Source organism: Andrographis paniculata, unplaced genomic scaffold (genome assembly GCF_009805555.1).
Source record: "Andrographis paniculata isolate CXL003 unplaced genomic scaffold, ASM980555v1 Contig73END, whole genome shotgun sequence".
Classification (NCBI taxonomy): Eukaryota; Viridiplantae; Streptophyta; class Magnoliopsida; order Lamiales; family Acanthaceae; genus Andrographis; species Andrographis paniculata.
In genome coordinates, this window is record NW_026137610.1 from 1339470 (window position 1) to 1358949 (window position 19480).

A 19480-nucleotide genomic window follows, 5' to 3' on the forward strand; every position below is an offset into this window, starting at 1 on the left:
TGTGTTGAAAGTTTGATGTATTGAATAAATTAATCTTTAGAATGTAAATCTAACCGGGATGTTTATCTAACTGTTGGAACTGAAAAATATCGGTTTACTTACCTTCGTAACAGAAGACATACTGCTGTTCGGAATCACTATTTTAAGGGCAGGCATAGTCTTGATTTTTATCCATACAGTGAGACGTGTGCTGCCTTATCTAATTGGATATAATCTTAATTCTACGCCACAAAAATTATAGTAATAGTTTACGTCATATATTACATGCAGTTTAGATAAGATAAAAAAAAAAAGTTGCCCCAATCCAATTACATCTGAAGCAACAAAAGGATAAAAATTAATTCGTGGATAACAAACAGTTCACACAAACTCTTCCATTCCCTTGCACAAACACTGATTTATTTTGGGGGTTAAAACCATGGCGGCGGCGGCGGGGGCGACGGCGGCGGCCCATGTCCGAAGACCCATTCTGCACAAATCCGAATTTCTTGGCTCTTCTTGTAATTTTAATACAACGTTGTCTCTCCCCAAATCCCAATCCCAATCCTTTTTACACAGACGACACGTCACTACAGCCAAATTCAACCTCTACGAAATTCTCGGCGGCCGAGGTCTCTGCAATGGCGAAGAAGGCATCGACCAAGAACTCAAGAAAACCATCTCAGCAGAAAAGGGAGCACCCCCAAACCCACCGGCGTCGCAGCAAACGCCTCCGGCTTCAGAAACATCAGAAGACGGCGACGCCGCCGCCTTCGGGAAAGAGCTGATGGGCATGACCGGAGGGTTTCCGGGGGGCGAAAGGGGGCTCGAGAAATTCATCCAAGAAAACCCGCCGCCGGCCAAGAAGGGCTCTTCTCCGGCGGAAGCAGGGTTCGACGGAGCCATGGTGAAGAAGCCGAAGCCGCCGGAGCTGCCAATGCTGCTTCCTGGCATGATCGCCATCGTCAAGAATCCCAACAATCCCTTCTACATGTACTGCGGCATTGTGCAGCGGATAACCGACGGCAAGGCCGGCGTGCTGTTCGAAGGCGGGAATTGGGATCGGCTCGTCACTTTCCGGCTGGAGGAGCTCGAACGCCGTGAAAAGGGGCCGCCCATGGTAAACCCTAAATCAGCAATTCTTGAAGAAATGGTGCAGCAGAAGAACAGTTAATTTATCAGTATTAATCTATACATATTATGAAATCTTTAGGTACATAGATAGTTGATCAAGATTTGGTGTCTTGGTGGTTATCCGTCTTGTTGATCGATTTATTGCAGCCATAAATTTCTACTACACAATCTGGACAGATATTCTGACCTGATAATATGTCCCGCCTCGGGTTCAGAGCCATTTTTGGCAGCATCATGTCTCAAAACCTCCTATAAGCTCGATGATCATCAATTCATATCTCATATAATTTCAAATTTTCCATCTTCACCTGCAGGCAGCATTGACTGCTGCTGTCTCCATGCTAGCTACTGTTACGGGGAAAATTATGATATACTATTATTTTCGTCTCATCTGAGCAGGATTTTTGACCAGCCAGACTATGAAAGCAACGACTACTTTTCCTCCATTAGTAGATATATTAAATTGAGTCATGTTAAAAAAAATGGGGTCCTTCTGGAGCTGGACTGACTTGTCTCAGATTCAACTTGAGCAAACTGTGTAGCCCGTGACCTTGAGTTTGTTTATTAGCTATCTACCTATCCTTTTGGTAATTTTGGGATCAAGAACACCTGGGAGTTATGCAGCTGAAATTGTTCATGATCTTTGTACAGCAAGAAAGAGTAAAGTAACAAATTCATGATCATATCACTAGCTCGAAATATGGCTTGTACAAATCAAGAAACAGTAGAACTGCTTGCCTGCCTGATACACAAACAAAATGCAACCCAAAAGGCTAAAATGGTGAAAAGAAGGCTTGTTCAGTTTGTGATAAATTAATTCATATATCATCATCATCTACACTACACTAATTCTTGGTTTCCCTGAGGCTTGGTGGTGGTCTCTTTGACGGTGTCCAAAGAAGGTTTCCAGGGGGCAACAATGGTGGTTTCTGATCTGTTCCTGAGAATCTGTCCCAAGAGCTCCTCCAGCTTCTTCCCTTGAGTAATCTTGAGGCCCAACATCAGCCATTCCACTTCATCCTTTGTCAGCAGAATCTTCACTCTCCTCCTCCTTTTCCTGCTCTTACTCCTCATCATCCTTTCATCATCTTCATCATCAACATCAACCCCATTGTTAGTATTATACTTAGGATTCTCTTTGTCTTTGTGTTTGTGTATGGCCTGCAGGTGCTGCTGCTCTTCTTCCTCTTGGCTTTCCTCATCGAAGGGCCTCACTTGACGATGATCCACCTGTGGCCTTTTCTTGCACCTCTCTATGCAGTTTCCCATTCTCTAAAAAAAATGCTCTCTTGGAATGAAATGAGTACTGAGAATTGCAAAGAATTGGAAGATTTATGGTCTTGAGAGGAGTGGAATACTCTGAATATATGCAGCGTACTGGGTGTGTGTTGTAAATAAATTTTGAATGAAAGATAATAATTAAATATTATTTGTTGACTTTGCTAAAATTAATAATGAGATAAATTTAATGGACATACTAAAAAGAAAAATGAGAATACATTTGACGAATAAACTTAAAAAATAGAGTAAATTTCGGGACAAGAGGATATTTTAATATCCCATCACATATAATTTTAATATTAAATTCAAATCAAATTTTTTCAAATTACGTCAAAATAAACATACCCTAATATAATATATATCATATAAATTCATAAAAAAATTAATGATTTAATAAAAAAAATTATTATATTTTTCTTGGTAACTATAGAATAAAAATACGTATGTATGCATGTGGTAATTGGTATAACGTATTTATGGTCTTGGGTTGCTGTATCTATCGTGCTATTGAATTTCATTGACTTTCAAGTATTAGATTATGAGAATTTGGACCCACAATGGGTACCAAGGATTCAAGAAAGTCAATAAACATTTAATTATTTCACGTGGTGCAAATTAAAATTGCAAGATTAAACGGCCTGCATTATACAATTAAATACGTCTACAATACGACCATTAATGAAGGATAAGCCTTTTATTGCACTGTGTCACTGTCAGTAATAATGCACACATGCAATTAATGAATTATTAATAATAATAATAATAATCATCATCATCAAAGCAAATTATAATTATTCGGTGAGTTAGTAATGTTGGTGTTGTAAATTGCAATATAGTCCTACTAATTTTGTGAAAATAAAAGTAAAGTAATTATGAAGGGGGGGGTAAATGTTAATTCAGTCAAATGTGGGGCCCAAATATTCAACGCACAGCATTTATTATCGTATTCAGACTGCCTGTGTGTCTGCGTGGCACTAATAGCAACGCATCATTGGACCAAACTTTTTATTACAGATATGATGATTAAATATTATTATATTTGTATATATATATATTTTATAAATATTATTTTTTTAATATTATAATTAATATTTTTTTAAAAAAATAAATAAGACTTTAAAGCCGGAGACTAAGGTAATATATTAATTAAGATTTTGGTATAATATTAATAATGATTAGTGAGTGTTTTGGTTGTAGTTGTGGGCTGCATCTACTATTGCTGCTTATTAATAGACATATATATATATATGTATATGTATATATAGTATTAATTGTGGTGTTGACTGTCGGTGTAGAGCAGCAGTAGCAGAATATTTGGACCGTGAAGAACCCTAAGATGTTGTCTTTGTCTTGTCTGATAATGTAATGGAAATTGGATATATCATTTTGTTCATGCCCTCGGGGCACTAATAAAACTCTTTCTTAACAACAATTATTATCATGATAATAAGTTAATCAAACTCTCCTTCTAAAATATTAACATAATGTGGAAACTGGGCATTACATTTTGGACTTAGAATGATCCAGTTTTGATTGATTAGTTAGAGGCAAGACAATTTTGTTTTGGCATATGTAATAAGATGCCACATGTTAACCTGCCCTAACTATCATTCATTCACGTACGGACAATTCTTTGCCATCACACATTCACATAACAAATAGTGATTAATACCATTTTTTTTAATAAAAAAATTTCAAATCAAAGAAATTCACATCCTTTTAATTCAACTTTCGTTCATTATCGCATGCTTGTTCATCTCTTACCTTTTTTTTTTTTAAAAAAGATGGTGCGGGTTTGTTTAAGTTTTTTTAGGAATTTTCCACTATTCAATATATTTTTTTATTTTTTTTACAAGAAAACATCAAAATTATATTTATTTTTATATTAAAATAACAATAAATTTTATATTTAAAACATCAACGCTTCAAAATTTAACTTTTACTATTTAAAATCTAAACAAAAAGATCCAAACCGAGACAAACACACTCTCTTGATTCATTCAAGTACATATATACATATATATATATATTTATATATATAAGTTTGAAAAGTAAAAATATAATGAAGTACATAAAAGTTTGTACATATTATAAATAACTTTTGTATTTTAATTTTTATTTTTAGTGCTGTATTTATTGATATGATTGTTAAGTACCCGATCTGGAAAGGGTGGGAGGGCCCTCATCCAAGCCCAGTTGTGTACAGGGCTCATGGGCCATGACTCCCAACTTATTATAACATAAAATATAATAAAAAGTTTACTACTTTTTTAAATAAAATAATTCTGTGTGTATATTTTATAGAAACTATTTTGATATTGATTTATCACGACTTTTTCTTTTAAAGTAAAGTAAAAATTCTTAATAATGTATTTGTTTATTTTATTTTTATTATTAAATGTATATATATATTTCTAATTAAAATATAAAAATCAATCAATCATGTGTATTTTTACAATATCACAAATAAATATATTATTATAATAATATTAAAATAAATTAATGCAATTGAATACAGAATTAATCAATTGAAAATATTTAATTTATTAAAAATATAGGATATCATGCAAATAAGTATTTTAATTAATTTTAATAATATTTATTAAATTCAAATTTATTTAACTTACTCTTGGTATGTCAACAAGTATATATTTAAAATTTTAATACTTAAGAATAATTATTATTAAATTATAAATAAAAATATTTTATATATTTTTAATATAAAAAATAGTGCTTTAATTTGTTTTTACCCATAACCCGTAAATATTACTCTTAGAAACGGCAGTGAGTGGTTGCATCATTAACATACACGAAGACGTCACTATTCTAAATTTATCCATTGAATACGTAATACCTAAAATATAAAAAATATATTTAAAGAATAGTTAAAATTTCCTAAAATTATTATCGAACTTTACATAAAAAGTGAAATGCTTCAATAAAGAATGTGACAATTGTGGTTTGAAATTGTACCATTATTTTATTTGTAACACTGTTCTGTTGCCAAGAGCCAAGTACAAGTTTATATCACAATATTAATTATTCAAGGAAAATGCAAAGTTATCAAATTTCAAATGCCCAATAAATGATCAAAAGAAATATTTAAAAATATAAATAAAGGCCATTTATTGTAGTAGTTTTGAATGAAAAACAATTGAATATGATTTATAAACATTGATAAAATATCTTAGGGAGATGGGATTTTATGAGAATCATATATAAGGCAATAAAATGGCAGAAATGTATAACGAAAATTTGCAATAAATTATTTGTTTAAAATATATTCACAATTTTGAAAAAATAGAATAAAATAATAAAAAAGAAATAAATAATTCACTAGACTGACTTCCCACCACCTAACCAACATAAATAGTCCTGTTTAATAATTTTGGCATGTTCTCTGTATTATTATTGTGCAATAATTTTTCTCTACCTATCTAGAAAGTCCAATTACACCAAACCCAGATTTGACCATATACTTTATACTAGTATTATTTTATTTTATTTTCAGCCAACAATCGGCTCGGCTCCTGACAGTAACCTATCTCAATCATCAACCCCCAAAGGCCCACAAGCAAAAAAAAATAACCATTCAATTTATTTGGAATAAAAAATATGTACGTAAGTTAATTTGGATTTTAGGAACTTTGTGATTTATATTCTAAACTCATAAAACGAAAAGGGAGAGCAAAAATCTGCATTATAAAATAAAATTAAATAAAATAAATGGAAGCCATAGCTGTACTGATACTCACCGGAATCACCTTCGCCGTCACAGCTCCGATTGTTTCTTCCAATCCATGTAGACCGGCTTTATGCGATGTGAACATCGGACCGGAGGTGCGGTTCCCTTTCCGGTTGAGGGGGCGGCAGCCGAACCGGTGCGGTTACCCTGGGTTCGATCTGTACTGCAATCGAGAGAACCAGACGATGCTGCTGTTGCCGGAATCGGGGGAATTCATCGTCGACCATATCGATTACACCGCCCAAGCTGTATTCATCAACGATCCGGATTTCTGCCTCCCCCACCGGATCCTCAATTTCAGCCTCGCCGGCTCCAATTTCCGCGGCGCTTATCCGAGGAATTACACGTTTTTGAACTGCTCGTCGGATTACCTGGACTACACAGGGAGCCATTACACGCCGCTTTTCTGCCTCAGCGGGAGGAATCACACGGTTCTGTCAATGGATTCGCGCTCGTCGGGGATGCAGATACCGGAGACGTGCCGGCCGATCGGGAGCGTCGTGGTGCCGCTGGAGTGGACATTGTCGCAATTCTACTGGTCGGCGATGGATTTCCGGGAGGATCTCGAGCTCGTATGGAGAGAACCGGCGTGCTCCAGTTGCGAAACCCTCGGTGGAGTTTGCGGGTACAAGGGGGATCCGGATTCGAATCCGTACCCGGAAATCGGATGCTTTATGCCGTCTAATTCTAAATCCGGTGAGTTGTTCACATCTGATTTCGCCATTTTTTTTTACAGTAATGAAGTGAATTTAGATACTGTGAAATTAAATTTACTGTCAATACTACTAGTACTAGTCATAAAAAATAAAATTGATAACAATAAAAATTTCCATGGTTTTTAATAATCTGGGTCTTTGTTTATTTATTTTATTATTATTTTTGGGTACTTTCGGTTTCGCGGCGTTTTCAATCGAGACAAGTCACAGCACAGGTGGCTTTCATATATAAATCCACGCGTTTCGATTGTGACAAAAATACAGAGTAATTTATAATATATTATTTCTACAACTATTGATAGTATTATTTTCTTATACCCATTTTGACATTTTGTTTCACCAGTTGATTAGATGTAGTCTATTCCACGATTTTATGTTCATTTATTTTATTCATTTCCTTTATTAATTTTTATTTTATAAGTTTTAAAGTTTGTTTTTTTCGAAAATCTATTCACATATACTATTTTAAAATATTAAATTAAATTCATATTTTTTTTATATTAGTATCTTTTAAAAAAATATTACATCAATATATTTATATTATATCAAAATTTTATTTTAATTCAATTTTTGTGTATTTTTAGAATAATTCAAAATACCCGAAAATATTATTAAACAAAATTATCTATAATTTTTTTTAACTAATTGTATATAGTGCACAGATTATTCAACAGGCCTGGCCGGCCACTTTTTCTCCTGCTCTATTGTAGAATACTAAGTGAGAAATGACTCTTTCAAATGGAGAAGCAGAGAGCACTCTGGTCGTCGCTAGTAAATTTTAATGTATCTCTTTGAATAAAATCCCAATAAGACAAAGAATTGATGACATCGACCTAACCAACCCCTTTTTCAACCCAATTTGCAAAATTCAACAATATATATATATATTTGTTTTTAAACGTGGGATAAGCAGCGGCTCGAAGAGTGCGCTTTTTGAATAAATTTCGACCGAACTTAATAGCATGCAAATTAAGTTCGATAAAATAAGTTACATTAGACGAATAATGTGTGACTAAATAATCTTACGAATCTACCATTACACCACTATACCATCCCTGATTGAAAACATTGTTGAATTTATATCTGAATCGTCGATGGTCTACATTTGCAGGTCTTCCAAGAAGTGCCAAATACGGCATTATAATTGGAGTTGGAATACCGGGATTGGTATGCATCATCGGCCTTGTATGCTATGCTTTTGGCCTTATCCGAGCCTTCACTGCCCGGCGCCGCGACAGCAGCAGCATCAGCACCCGGGGCGACCTCCCGGTTACAATATTCAGTGATCGTCCCACCATCAGGGCTACCAACGGCCTCGACAGGCCGACAATCGAGTCTTATCCGACCACCGTGCTTGGGGAGAGCCGGCGGTTCCCCAAGCCAAGTGATGGAACGTGTCCGATTTGCCTGTCGGACTATGAGCCTAAGGAAACTTTGAGGAGCATCCCGGAATGCAATCATTACTTCCATGCTGACTGCATTGATGAGTGGCTTAAGCTCAATGGCAGCTGCCCGGTGTGCCGGAAATCTCCAGAGAGCTCGGTTGGGACGCCGTGCTTTTCAGTCTCGACATCTTCTTCTTCGTTGACGGCGCCGCCGGATAGCCGGTAATGTCGGTTATCTTGCCGGCATTGCCCACAGTTTTGTGTGTTGGATGAATGTGGTTGGATTTGGGCATAGGGATTTCTGTAGATAATGAATGATTTGTATACGTGATGAATAAACAGCAGTAAGGTAGATTCATAGTGTATATATAGACCATACAAATTATCCAATTGCTTGAAATTTTAAGTATTTAAAAGTAGTGGATTTGGGGTGATGCTCAGAAAAAGAGAACGTGCCCAAGGCGCATCTGGCCAGGTTCGAGCAGAAACGACGTCGTTTAATCAAATTAGGGGAAAATGGGTTCTTATTGTCGTGCGTGGTCCGATTACTATAATAAAAGGGCCCAGATTCTTAAACCTCTAAAACCCTAATTATCTTCCAATCAGACTTAACTCGTAAGATTTCGACCTCCATAATAGTTTCAGATGTCGACTGTTATACCGAGAGCCCAAATCCCTGAAAGAAGGGTTGTGAAGTAAAAATTCAATCTTTTCAATTCGTTACATTTGGATGTTTATGTTCCCCGGTTTCGTTTTAGGAGGCTAAGGGAATGGCTTATCGACCGAACATCACGGCTCGAGCAAAGTTTTTCTACCAACAACAACGAGTTCCATCGTTTTCCCATGTGCAGCTTCTAAGACCGAAATTGGAGGCAATTAAGGAAGAAATGGAAGAGAGGGTGTAAGCGTCATACTATTGTTTCCCTTCTATTAATTGTTCTTCTGGTTCATAATATAAGCATCTTCTGTGATTCCCTTTCTATTGGACATTAATCTGTAATTGTGAACTTCTTGTTATCCCTGTCCTTGTATTACTATCTATAATAATTTACTATTGTTTCTTTGAAGTAACTTTACAGAACATGAGTCCAGCTGCAGTTGCTGAGGGTCAAGCAAGAATGAGAAGTCTATTTAAAGAGTATGTATTCTTATAATTGTGTGGCTTATCAAAAATGGATGTGCTCCAGCTCTACCACAGTACCCACTTTCTTGTTCATAAATTTTTTAACCATATAGAAAAACAATCAATCAGATATCTAGGTACTCCTTCATTGCAGTTGTGCAGATCATATCTCATGAGTTATACTTATTGTGTCCATGTCTCTTTTGTAATGTGCTCTGTTACTTTTGGGGTATTATTAAAATAGACTTGAATAAGATAAAGATATGTTTGTGTTCACAGGTATGGGGTTACTCCATTCACCCCTTGAGGGGAATTCTAATTGCAGGCCCTGTTTTTTGTTGTTACCCCATTATGTAATGAAAATTAGGAATATCGTAGACAAAGTTCCATCTTTTAAAGATGGTGGAATGTTATGGTTCACTGACTTATCAGTTCCTGATAGCATGTATGTGTTTCCTGTTTTGACAGCTCTCGATTACGGTGGAGGTGAGCTGCCTTTCTTTTAAACCTACTTATGATCTATAGAAAAGTTTTCTGTGAGAATCATGTCGTGTTTAGTGTCTTGTCTATTACCGTCTGATATAATTGCTGCCTGCAAGGTTGACTTGTTTAATATCTGAGAATAATCCGTCACTGATCAGTATTCATTTTCCAGTTGAATGCCCAAGAAGGTTTGGAAGGCAATCCCTCTGCTGGTATGATCAAGAATATCTCCAGCGGCTTTGCTGTACTGACTGTCCCACTGACTGCAGTATTTCCCAATGTATGCTGTTCATAATAATACTTATTGTGCTGGATTACATGCATTTCGATTTACCTCACTCATCTTGCTTGGGTTCAATTAACTCTGTCAATCATAAAATTGACATACCTGTATCTGCAGGCATACTTTGTTACTGGAGATTCAGAAGGAAGTCAAAGGGCACAAGAGAGGAAAGAAAAAGGTTACAACATAACACAAATGGTAATATTAATATGTAACTGAATGAAGAAATATCTTATTAAAGGGAATAATGGCAATCCATTGTTTAAAATGGAGTTTTGAACATCATATCTCTCATTTTCATCCTTGATTGTTTAGTTAATTGTTGAAGTCCTATCAAGATTGCAGTTGATGCCGATAGATCTGTGAAAAGTCTTTTATATGTTTGTGTGAATCTGAACTGGCATTCCTTTCCTTATTTCTTCCCCATTAATTGATTCCTTTGAATTGAATCCCAATAACCCTTTCCTTCACCTTCACATCTAACTACCTATGTTGAATGTTTGTCATAATAATATAAATTTCATTTCACCTAGAATCTGGCAGCTTGGTTGCTTGTTTTGTTTCAATTAGACCAACCACATGAATATGGTTTGTGTTGTTTTCTAGGCTGGTGGCCAACTTGGAGATTTCCTTTTCAATGTGCAATGAAATGAAATAAGAGAAATCCTTCCCATGGCAGCCGTTGACCTTGTCCGATCGAGGACAGGACAGGACAGGACAGCCTTGTCTGTTGTCATAATAAATTAGATTAAATGGATAGCTTTATTATTCAACGCCTCATGTTATTAAAAAAACAATCGTGAATAATCTTCAAAACTTGGAATCAATAATATATTTTAAATGATGATGGGTCAGCCGTGACATGTCCTATTGCCGCCTTAATTTATTTCCTAAGCCAAACACTACTTACTACAATCTTAAATTAAAATGATTTATACACGATTAAGGAAGAGCACAACATTGCCACTTGCCTCGTTGGTCCAATAAATATCTCGAGATCAAAATCATATACATATATGACACTGATGATGTTGATAAGCAATTTTGAACATATACCCAAAATATCACATACTATACGAAACAATTTCATCAATTAATTGAATCGAAATTTTCTGGAATAGCCGACAATTTTTTGTATTAACAAAAGAGGATTAAAGAAACGCCTTTTTTTTTATTTGGAGGACGAACGAAAGTACGAAGAAAGTATGGTATACGTGTCCGGTTTGAATTGGCCAATGGGAACCTATTAATATTTTAGCCACTGGCACTATTCTAATCTATTCTACGCTTCAAAAGTCGAAGTCAGTCAGTCATTCTTTTCCATTTCGGCAGCAGCAGCAGCAGCAGCAGCTTCACATATTCTATATATTCTAACGTCTGCCTGCTCCGGTTTTTCGCAATTTCTGCACCATATCCACTCTATACGTTTTGTTTGGATAGCGGAGGACGTATTTCTTTCGTGTGAGTTAGTTCATTTTTTGTGGAGGCAGTTTCATCGGTTCTGGAGATGGCGAAGGAGAAGGGGAAGGGGAAGGAGAGGTATATTGTGGAGGTGGAGCCTTCGAAGCCTTCCAGGGATGGAAGGCCGTCGATCGGACCGGTGTACCGTAGTGTATTTGCGAAAGACGGTGTTCCTGACCAGATTCCGGGGCTCGACAGTTGTTGGGATATTTTCCGGTCAGTCATATATTTGCTTACATGTTTAATTATGTTTTTATGCTGTGGTCAAGTGATTTGTGGTTTGTAGTGGATATGTACAGATTTAGGATTTCTTCATAGATTGAAGCTCTTGAAATCCATTTGACTGTACGATTGAAGTCAACGTTTCTAATCTTACTGAGAGACTAGTGTTGTGGAAATGAGTTTTTCGATTCTATTGGAAATCGAAATAGTTGTATTTATGCAATAGAGGTTGATGATGTGGGCGTAGAAAGATTATTCCTTCTGTTTGGATGGCCCCACGAGTTTGCAGTTTTGAAAGTGTAATGGATTTAAATATGATTATGTTTGTCCTGTTTCTGGGGTAAACATTAGTTTTAGAGTTTATTTTGTGATCTATCTTTCTCAATTGAAGTGTTTAGACGGCTTGTTATCCATATCAATGTCCATGCATGTCTGATGAACCAGTTAAAATCTTGGTGCTTATGAAGAGTAATTATTGATAATTACAAGAATGAAAAGCGAAGACTAAGGCAAATTGTAGAAAAGCTATGAATTTTTATTGTGTACTCCTCAATCGAACATCTTCCGTATAAACAGTATTTATTGTTTTTTTAAGCAAAGCTAGATACTTTAGAAATTCAATACTCTGGTGGTAGATTATCCAATTGTTGACAAAGTATACCCAAATAATTCAATGGACTCTTTCAAGAAGAAGATAGAACTGAGCTTATTAAAAGAAAGAAGTCAACAAGTTGGTGAAGTCTTGATGATGGTTTTTTGAGTGTTCAGTTTCCACCCCATCAAAGATTATTGTACATGTGATATTTCGTTTAATATCACCTTTATTCTGTCGAGAATGTGCTTCCTGTATGCTAGATCAGTTTCTTGAATTTGGGAGGCTTTTTTCTTTCGTCTTTAGCTTTGATTGCTGAAAATAAAATTATTCCTTTTCTATTACAGTTTGTCTGTAGAGAAGAATCCCCACAACAAAATGCTTGGTCATCGAGAAATTGTCGATGGGAAGGTATTCTATAAATATGAAATGATTAGCAGTCAAATGATGCAATTTCAAGATTTGTTGGGTTTCCTGTTCTTTCTTCTCTTCTCTTCTTTTCGTGAACCTTTGGCTAATGTTCAATGTTTCTGTCTTACCAGGCTGGAAAATACGTATGGTTGACATACAAAGAAGTGTATGACATAGTACTGAAAGTTGGTAACTCAATCCGTAGTTGTGGCATTGATGAAGTAAGCTTAACTAAACTTGCTTTGAGCTATATTTGTGCTGCATGTTTTCCTGTTATTTCAGAAAAAATGAAGGAACCTCAATGTTGAAGTTCACTCTATTGATAACATTTTGCAGCTGTTTATTAACTTATAGATATGCTGTCTCGGGGTTTTTAGTTGTGATTCTCTTGTATTTGCTTACTATATCAACAAATTTATGCTATTCTCTTTACAACTGATTACTTCTTTCAGGGTGGGCGATGTGGAATCTATGGAGCTAATTCTACTGAGTGGATTATAAGTATGGAGGTATTTATACTTATGTTTATTTTTGTATTTTACAATTTGCGATTTTGTGGGTGTCCTTATATGCTGTTTATTCAAAGTGCACTTGTTACAATTTGTTTGTTTTTTGCCTTGTGAGTTGACATCTGAGCCATACAATTAAAAATTATAAAGTAATTTCACAAAGGTATTTGATTTAAGCTAATCATTGCAGTAGTGGTGAGTTTATGATTTAAGGTTTTCCCTGCGACACTAGTATGTTTCTCTGTCCCAACCATAATAATGTTTTGCCGGTATCTGTCTGTTTTCATGCAATACTAGTGAATTGAGCCTTTTGATGATAAAGAGCTTCTAGGTGAGCTCTGAATATTTTCCTTGATGTCCTGTAATCTTGCATGGCAGTTACCTTTTGGTCTGTAAGAGGTTTACTCAAGTATTCTTAGTAAATTTTGAATTAACAATCCGACTTATTCCTGGAATGAAGAAACAGTCTTATAAATCATAACATCCGCTATGAATTCATTGCAGGCGTGTAATGCTCATGGACTCTATTGTGTCCCATTGTATGACACATTGGGTATGTATGGTGTTTCATCTAACATTTATTTAATTTATTTTTTGCATGCCTCTAAGTAAAAACAATATAAAAACCATATCTGTATATTGTGATTAGCTGGATCCGTTTGCTTAAAGTCTCAGCAGTAATTTGTCTGTAAGATTTTGAATTTTCCCTTTGGTTGGTTTAGGTGCTGGGGCTGTTGAGTTCATTATATGCCATTCAGAAGTTACACTTGCTTTTGTAGAAGAGAAAAAGATTCCTGAGGTGCAAATCTTTAAATCTTATGAAAGATGACTATACTCTTCTTTTCAAATATATATATATATATGTACTCTGATATGTCTAATATGACATGTGTTTGCACAATGTATATAACATGCACCTCTGGACTTGCAGCTACTTAAGACATTTCCTGGTGCAGCAAAGCATTTGAAAAGTAAGCACTCTGCAAAATCAGTGTTTCCTTAGATATTTGTGTACTGATATTAATGAAACAGCAATTCCTACTCAATTTCAGCAATTGTGAGCTTTGGGAAAGTAACTGCTCCTCAGAAGGATGAATTTGAGAAGTTTGGTGTGGCTATTTATTCTTGGGTTGAATTTTTGTCTCTGGTAAGCCTGCAAATTTAGCCTTTTATTATATTCTTGTTTGACTAGGGAATGAATTGACTAATGTCTTATCTAGCCACAACTAAACAGTAACTTAAATTTTTGTGTATGAGAGTCAATATTAACGATAATCTGGTTTGCCTGTTCCATTTATTTTCTAATTTTTTATTTGAAGGCTTTGCCATCTTCCATTCGCTGTTCATCTCACACTTCTTTTATATAATTCCATTGTCAATTCTCTCCAATCAAATGGTTGTTTTTCGAAAATAATGTATCCATTTTGATTTAACAGTGAAATGGAGAGAAAAATAGAAAAATAGCAAAGGAGTGCATGATCCTTACAGTTCCTACAAACTAGATCATGCATAAGCTTTTTAAAAGAAAGCATCTTGAATCTGGAATAATCAACTACTGTTAATGGATGCTCTAACTTTCTGATGTGTTGTTCTGTGTCTGTATGGCTCTACTCAGATGTGGTATGGTTAATATTAAGCACCTGATACTGGCCTTTATTATCTACAGAAAGCAGTTATAATTTGTATTGTCGTTGTCGTGCAGGGTGAAAATAAAAGTTTTGATCTTCCAGTAAAAAGGAAAACTGACATTTGCACAATCATGTATACTAGTGGAACCACTGGGGACCCGAAGGGAGTCATGATTTCAAACAAAAGCATTGTTACATTAATAGCTGGTGCGAACCGTTTGTTGGGGAGCGTTAATGAGCCGGTGACTATGCATCTACTTTCTTTCTTTTCTTAGATTACTCATGAATTTATAGCAATAAATTTTTAGACCTGAAATTTGTTTCTGACAATAGTTGTATAAAGTGCAAAATCACTTGTTTACTTTGCAGGTAACAGCAAATGATGTGTATCTGTCATATCTTCCTTTGGCACATATCTTCGACCGTATCATTGAGGAGTTGTTTATCCATCACGGAGGGTCAATTGGATTTTGGCGTGGGGTAAGCTGGTTTTGTGTGTGTTACCCTTAGAGTAGCTTATGACCAAATGACGTTATTGTAATGCTCATAACTGCAGGATGTCAAGTTATTGGTTGAAGACATTGCAGAGCTGAAACCAACTGTATTCTGTGCAGTTCCTCGTGTCTTGGATAGAATTTATTCAGGTTGGGCTTCTATTGTGTTGTTTGTATCTTACCGAAGTAAATTATAATTGTTGAATCATAGATTATGGCTGTGCGCCAATGATATCGAGATCTTTGCGTAAGTGTATCACAACATCATTACCTGTGTTGGGTTTTTATCTCCAGCCAATGGAATTAGAAGATTACTGTTCAATCTTTCTATATTACAAATTCCATTAGGGAACCCCCATTGCAAACCATTTATTTTGTATCTTTTTACTTTTTTGCCTTACAGCCTATATATGTATTGAAATTTCGATGCAATTGATTACAGTTGTCTGTCTTCATTTCAGGTTTGCAGCAGAAGATTTCTGCAGGGGGTTTCATTAAGCACACCATGTTCAACCTTGCATATTCTTTGTATGTGCTTATCCCTAACTGTTTTGCTCTTTACCGATAAAAATAATAAATGGCAACCTACTGATCAACTCTGATTCTTTATTCTAAAGTGTTCTGCTTGCATTTCCTGGAGTCTCAAGAACTAAACAAAGTTTGTGGTTTACGTTAATATTGAAAAAAAGCTCTCCGACAACATTCAGGATCTCTCTACATCATACTTTCAAGACCTTTTCAACTCTTAAACTGCAATTGATTTTTGTTCTTTATGAGCACTCAAGATTTGACTTCATATTGTAGTTTTACCACTTTTAGAGTTTTATTTCCTAGTGCTCTGATACCAAGTATGACAGTGTTTTCATCCTTTTCGTATTTGCTTAGAAAACTACGGAGCATGAGGAAGGGCTCTAAGCATGCAGAGGCTTCTCCACTCTGTGATAAGATTGTTTTCAATAAGGTGACTTGTGTGTTTCTATTGCCATCTCATATTAATAAGAGTTTTAACAGAGAAGTTCCTGTTACTCATCTCTTATTTATTTTAGGTAAAACAAGGCTTAGGGGGCAAAGTGAGGCTTATTCTATCTGGAGCAGCACCACTTGCTTCCCATGTGGAAGAATTCTTGAGAGTTGTATCATGTTGTTATGTTCTTCAGGGATATGGTATATTCTTCTCTTTGATATTGTGTTCCCTCTTGTTTTTTTTAATAATTTTAACTTGGTCTGCATATTCAGAAGCTCAGCTCTGCTCTTAGATGCTTGTTTTCCCATTATATTTAGACATGATGACTATTTAAGCTCGCATTGCATTGAAGAAACTGATGATCATTTATGATACATTCTGCCGGTTGTAATCTTTCTATTTTTTATGCTTGCTGGAGATGCTAATTTACATTTTCTCCATTGAAGGCTTGACCGAAACTTGTGCTGGCACATTTGTTTCAATACCTGATGAGCTGAAGATGCTGGGTACTGTGGGTCCTCCAGTGCCCTATGTGGATGTTTGCCTGGAATCTGTTCCAGAAATGGGTTATGATGCACACTCAGAAACGCCACGGGGAGAAGTATGTATTAGGGGAGATATTTTATTCTCTGGGTACTACAAGCGTGAGGACCTTACGAAAGAAGTCTTTATTGATGGATGGTTTCACACAGGTTACTCACCAAAAGGAATTGAAATAAACTCTACTCAGTGTTTTAACTTTCTCATTTTTATTGAGTCCTATGCTCTCAGGTGATATTGGGGAATGGCAACCGGAGGGAAGCTTGAAAATTATTGATCGTAAGAAGAACATCTTCAAACTATCACAGGGAGAATACGTTGCAGTAGAGAACTTGGAAAATATCTATGGTCTAGTTCCAGATATTGACTCGGTATTACATTCATGCGACAACTTCTATATTCTTACTGTTTCTTGTCTAATTCGTTTGACATCAAGGATCAGCCTTATCATTATGGTTATAATACTGAAACTTTTTCACTTATCATTTCGGTAAGGTGATGTTTTGTGATATTGATCCACTTTCAGATATGGGTTTATGGGAACAGCTTTGAGTCTTTCCTGGTTGCTGTCATCAACCCGAGTCAGCAAGCAGTGGAGCAATGGGCTGAACAGAATGGTGTATCTGGGGACTACAATGCCCTCTGTGAAAATCCTAGAGTCAAAGAGTATTTCCTTGCAGAGCTAACAAAAATTGGAAAAGAGAAGAAGGTTCTTTCTTCCTTCTCTTCTCAGATTTTTTGATTCTTTTGTTTTAAAAAATATATACAACCATCAGCCATGTCTGGGAAATTGCCAAGATAAGATATCTATGTTTCCTGGTGTTTACTTTTGGATGCAGTTGAAAGGTTTTGAATTCATTAAAGGGGTGCACCTTGATCCAGTCCCATTTGACATGGAACGAGACCTGATCACGCCGACATTCAAGAAGAAAAGACCCCAGCTGCTCAAGTACTACCAGGTTGGTTTGATCTTTTCTTATTTGGTTCCTCTCACATATACCTCAAAATTTAAGGTCTAACAGTAGAGTATCATGTTGTAACATTTATCATCCATGAGAGTATCTTGCATAAATACACACATAAATATATTTATACATATATATATCTGAATGCTGGTTGTTGTTTTTTGTTTTGAAGGGCGTGATCAATGAAATGTACAAGAGTGGGAAATGATCAAAACCTCTTCCATTGCCACACTATTGCTGATCATGGGCAAACTAAGGTTACACTTTCAAACCAGAACCTAAGACAAAATCTTGAATTTGTGTCCTGTATGTATGTATGTATGTATATATACACACACACACTCCCCACACTATTTTATATGTAACTATTATGATCATGATTATTATTATTATTTGAACCATTCAATCATAGCCGTCCGTTGTGCGAGTGGTATTAGATTATTATCCCCCATATAACATGGATGGCAAATCTCCATGTTATGGGGGGATATTAACCTTCCTGCTGCTGCCCTTTAACATACACCTAAGAATCCCCTACGAGATTTTATAAATATATATATATTTAGAGACACACACTGACACACATAGACTAATTATATATGTTGTTGAGTTGGCTAGAAAATAGCAACACATCTCGGATCATGGCGGCCTGCTCTAAATGCATATATATATATATATATATAGAGATTATTATTATTATTATTATTATTATTGATATATGCTTAAAATAAAAAAATATGAGATGTATGTATTATGAGTGAGTGAGCTATGCATGGATGTATAGCAGCAATTCTGGCTCCAATTAATGATGACGCACGCACGGATGTGGCTGATTCTATTAGTATATTATTAGTAATACTATAGTAATGATGGACTGCTGACTGCTGACTGGTTTGTGGGGGGCACAAAATCTTATGGAAGTACCATTTTGTATTCTATTCTTTTTTATAGGAAATATAAGTAAATAAATAAGAATGGAGTACTAGTGCATTGAGAGAGGGAAGTTGTGGTGTTGAAAATGAATTTTAATGTAGAGACAGAGGAGAGGAGAGGAGAGTGCCCCAGTCCAGTCCAGTCCCATGATTAGCTTATAGCTTGATTGGCCCTGGAGGTTCAACCAACATATTACATATATAGTAATAGTAGTGACCTGACCATTCAGTTTTTGTCCCTCCCTCATAACAGGATAAACATATATAAAAATAACATCCATCCATCCATCCAATTTAATCAAATGTACATTGGGACTCTTCTTCTCATTATACTATTTATATACTTACTTGCATTGGAAAATAGAAAATACTGATATGTCTCTTATTTTTCATTCAGTCCATATTTACATTGCATGCATTTCTCTGTCTGTGTGTCTGTCTTCCCACGTCACCTCCCCAAATCTCATGTGGATGATATGTTGTTACCCTTGAATTTCTATGTCCCGGGAACATATTCAAATTGCTATAATATTACTATCTAAATTAATTAGCAACAATTAATATTCATTGGAAAGTAGTACGTAGTAAATAATTGGTGTGAAAAATAAACATGTATCAACAAAAACTACTTAC

General features: G+C 35.5%; 4 protein-coding genes across 6 annotated transcripts; all 4 read left to right on the forward strand.

Annotated features, from left to right (window-relative positions):
* Window positions 1–310: 310 nt before the first annotated feature.
* LOC127265402 (NAD(P)H-quinone oxidoreductase subunit S, chloroplastic) lies at window positions 311–1414 on the forward strand. The gene has a single exon (XM_051295181.1). It carries the CDS (start codon window positions 419–421, stop codon window positions 1151–1153), a length of 735 nt encoding a protein of 244 aa, XP_051151138.1. The 5' UTR covers window positions 311–418; the 3' UTR covers window positions 1154–1414.
* Window positions 1415–6051: 4637 nt separating this feature from the next.
* LOC127265468 (putative RING-H2 finger protein ATL21B) lies at window positions 6052–8649 on the forward strand. Its single transcript, XM_051295265.1, has 2 exons — window positions 6052–6835; window positions 7967–8649. The coding sequence occupies exons 1-2, from the start codon at window positions 6121–6123 to the stop codon at window positions 8464–8466; spliced, it is 1215 nt and encodes a 404-aa protein (XP_051151222.1). The 5' UTR covers window positions 6052–6120; the 3' UTR covers window positions 8467–8649.
* Window positions 8650–8861: 212 nt separating this feature from the next.
* LOC127265469 (mitochondrial inner membrane protein OXA1-like) lies at window positions 8862–10964 on the forward strand. 3 transcript variants are annotated; one of them, XR_007841962.1, is made up of 4 exons: window positions 8862–9141; window positions 9309–9378; window positions 10019–10126; window positions 10247–10702. XR_007841962.1 is itself a non-coding variant. In XM_051295267.1 (4 exons), exons 1-4 carry the CDS (start codon window positions 9413–9415, stop codon window positions 10780–10782), a joined length of 324 nt encoding a protein of 107 aa, XP_051151224.1. In that variant the 5' UTR covers window positions 9396–9412; the 3' UTR covers window positions 10783–10964. The 3 variants fall into 3 exon arrangements, 2 of the variants coding, with proteins under 2 accessions (XP_051151224.1, XP_051151223.1); XM_051295267.1 differs by lacking the exons at window positions 8862–9141; window positions 9309–9378 and adding exons at window positions 9396–9500; window positions 10736–10964 and having other exon boundaries at window positions 10247–10327; XM_051295266.1 differs by lacking the exons at window positions 8862–9141; window positions 9309–9378 and adding exons at window positions 9511–9849; window positions 10736–10964 and having other exon boundaries at window positions 10247–10327.
* A 457-nt stretch (window positions 10965–11421) lies between these two features.
* On the forward strand, window positions 11422–18342 carry LOC127265467 (long chain acyl-CoA synthetase 4-like). Its single transcript, XM_051295264.1, has 19 exons — window positions 11422–11806; window positions 12752–12815; window positions 12947–13036; window positions 13268–13324; window positions 13829–13877; window positions 14047–14123; window positions 14256–14295; window positions 14377–14471; window positions 15027–15194; window positions 15322–15432; window positions 15509–15596; window positions 15908–15974; window positions 16332–16407; window positions 16493–16610; window positions 16857–17102; window positions 17182–17321; window positions 17477–17659; window positions 17790–17909; window positions 18088–18342. The coding sequence occupies exons 1-19, from the start codon at window positions 11637–11639 to the stop codon at window positions 18121–18123; spliced, it is 1995 nt and encodes a 664-aa protein (XP_051151221.1). The 5' UTR covers window positions 11422–11636; the 3' UTR covers window positions 18124–18342.
* Window positions 18343–19480: the final 1138 nt, after the last annotated feature.

Excerpts from the sequence above, each read along its gene's own strand:
- LOC127265467 (XM_051295264.1), top strand. The coding sequence starts at position 11,637 with ATGGCGAAGGAGAAGGGGAAGGGGAAGGAGAGGTATATTGTGGAGGTG. Across the intron at positions 16,408-16,492 it reads ATAAGATTGTTTTCAATAAG|GTAAAACAAGGCTTAGGGGG; the intron begins GTGACTTGTGTG and ends TATTTATTTTAG. Across the intron at positions 17,660-17,789 it reads AAATTGGAAAAGAGAAGAAG|TTGAAAGGTTTTGAATTCAT; the intron begins GTTCTTTCTTCC and ends TTTTGGATGCAG.
- LOC127265402 (XM_051295181.1), top strand. The coding sequence starts at position 419 with ATGGCGGCGGCGGCGGGGGCGACGGCGGCGGCCCATGTCCGAAGACCC.
- LOC127265469 (XM_051295266.1), top strand. The coding sequence starts at position 9,627 with ATGTTTGTGTTCACAGGTATGGGGTTACTCCATTCACCCCTTGAGGGG. Across the intron at positions 9,850-10,018 it reads AGCTCTCGATTACGGTGGAG|TTGAATGCCCAAGAAGGTTT; the intron begins GTGAGCTGCCTT and ends TTCATTTTCCAG. Across the intron at positions 10,127-10,246 it reads TGACTGCAGTATTTCCCAAT|GCATACTTTGTTACTGGAGA; the intron begins GTATGCTGTTCA and ends CTGTATCTGCAG.
- LOC127265468 (XM_051295265.1), top strand. The coding sequence starts at position 6,121 with ATGGAAGCCATAGCTGTACTGATACTCACCGGAATCACCTTCGCCGTC. Across the intron at positions 6,836-7,966 it reads GCCGTCTAATTCTAAATCCG|GTCTTCCAAGAAGTGCCAAA; the intron begins GTGAGTTGTTCA and ends CTACATTTGCAG.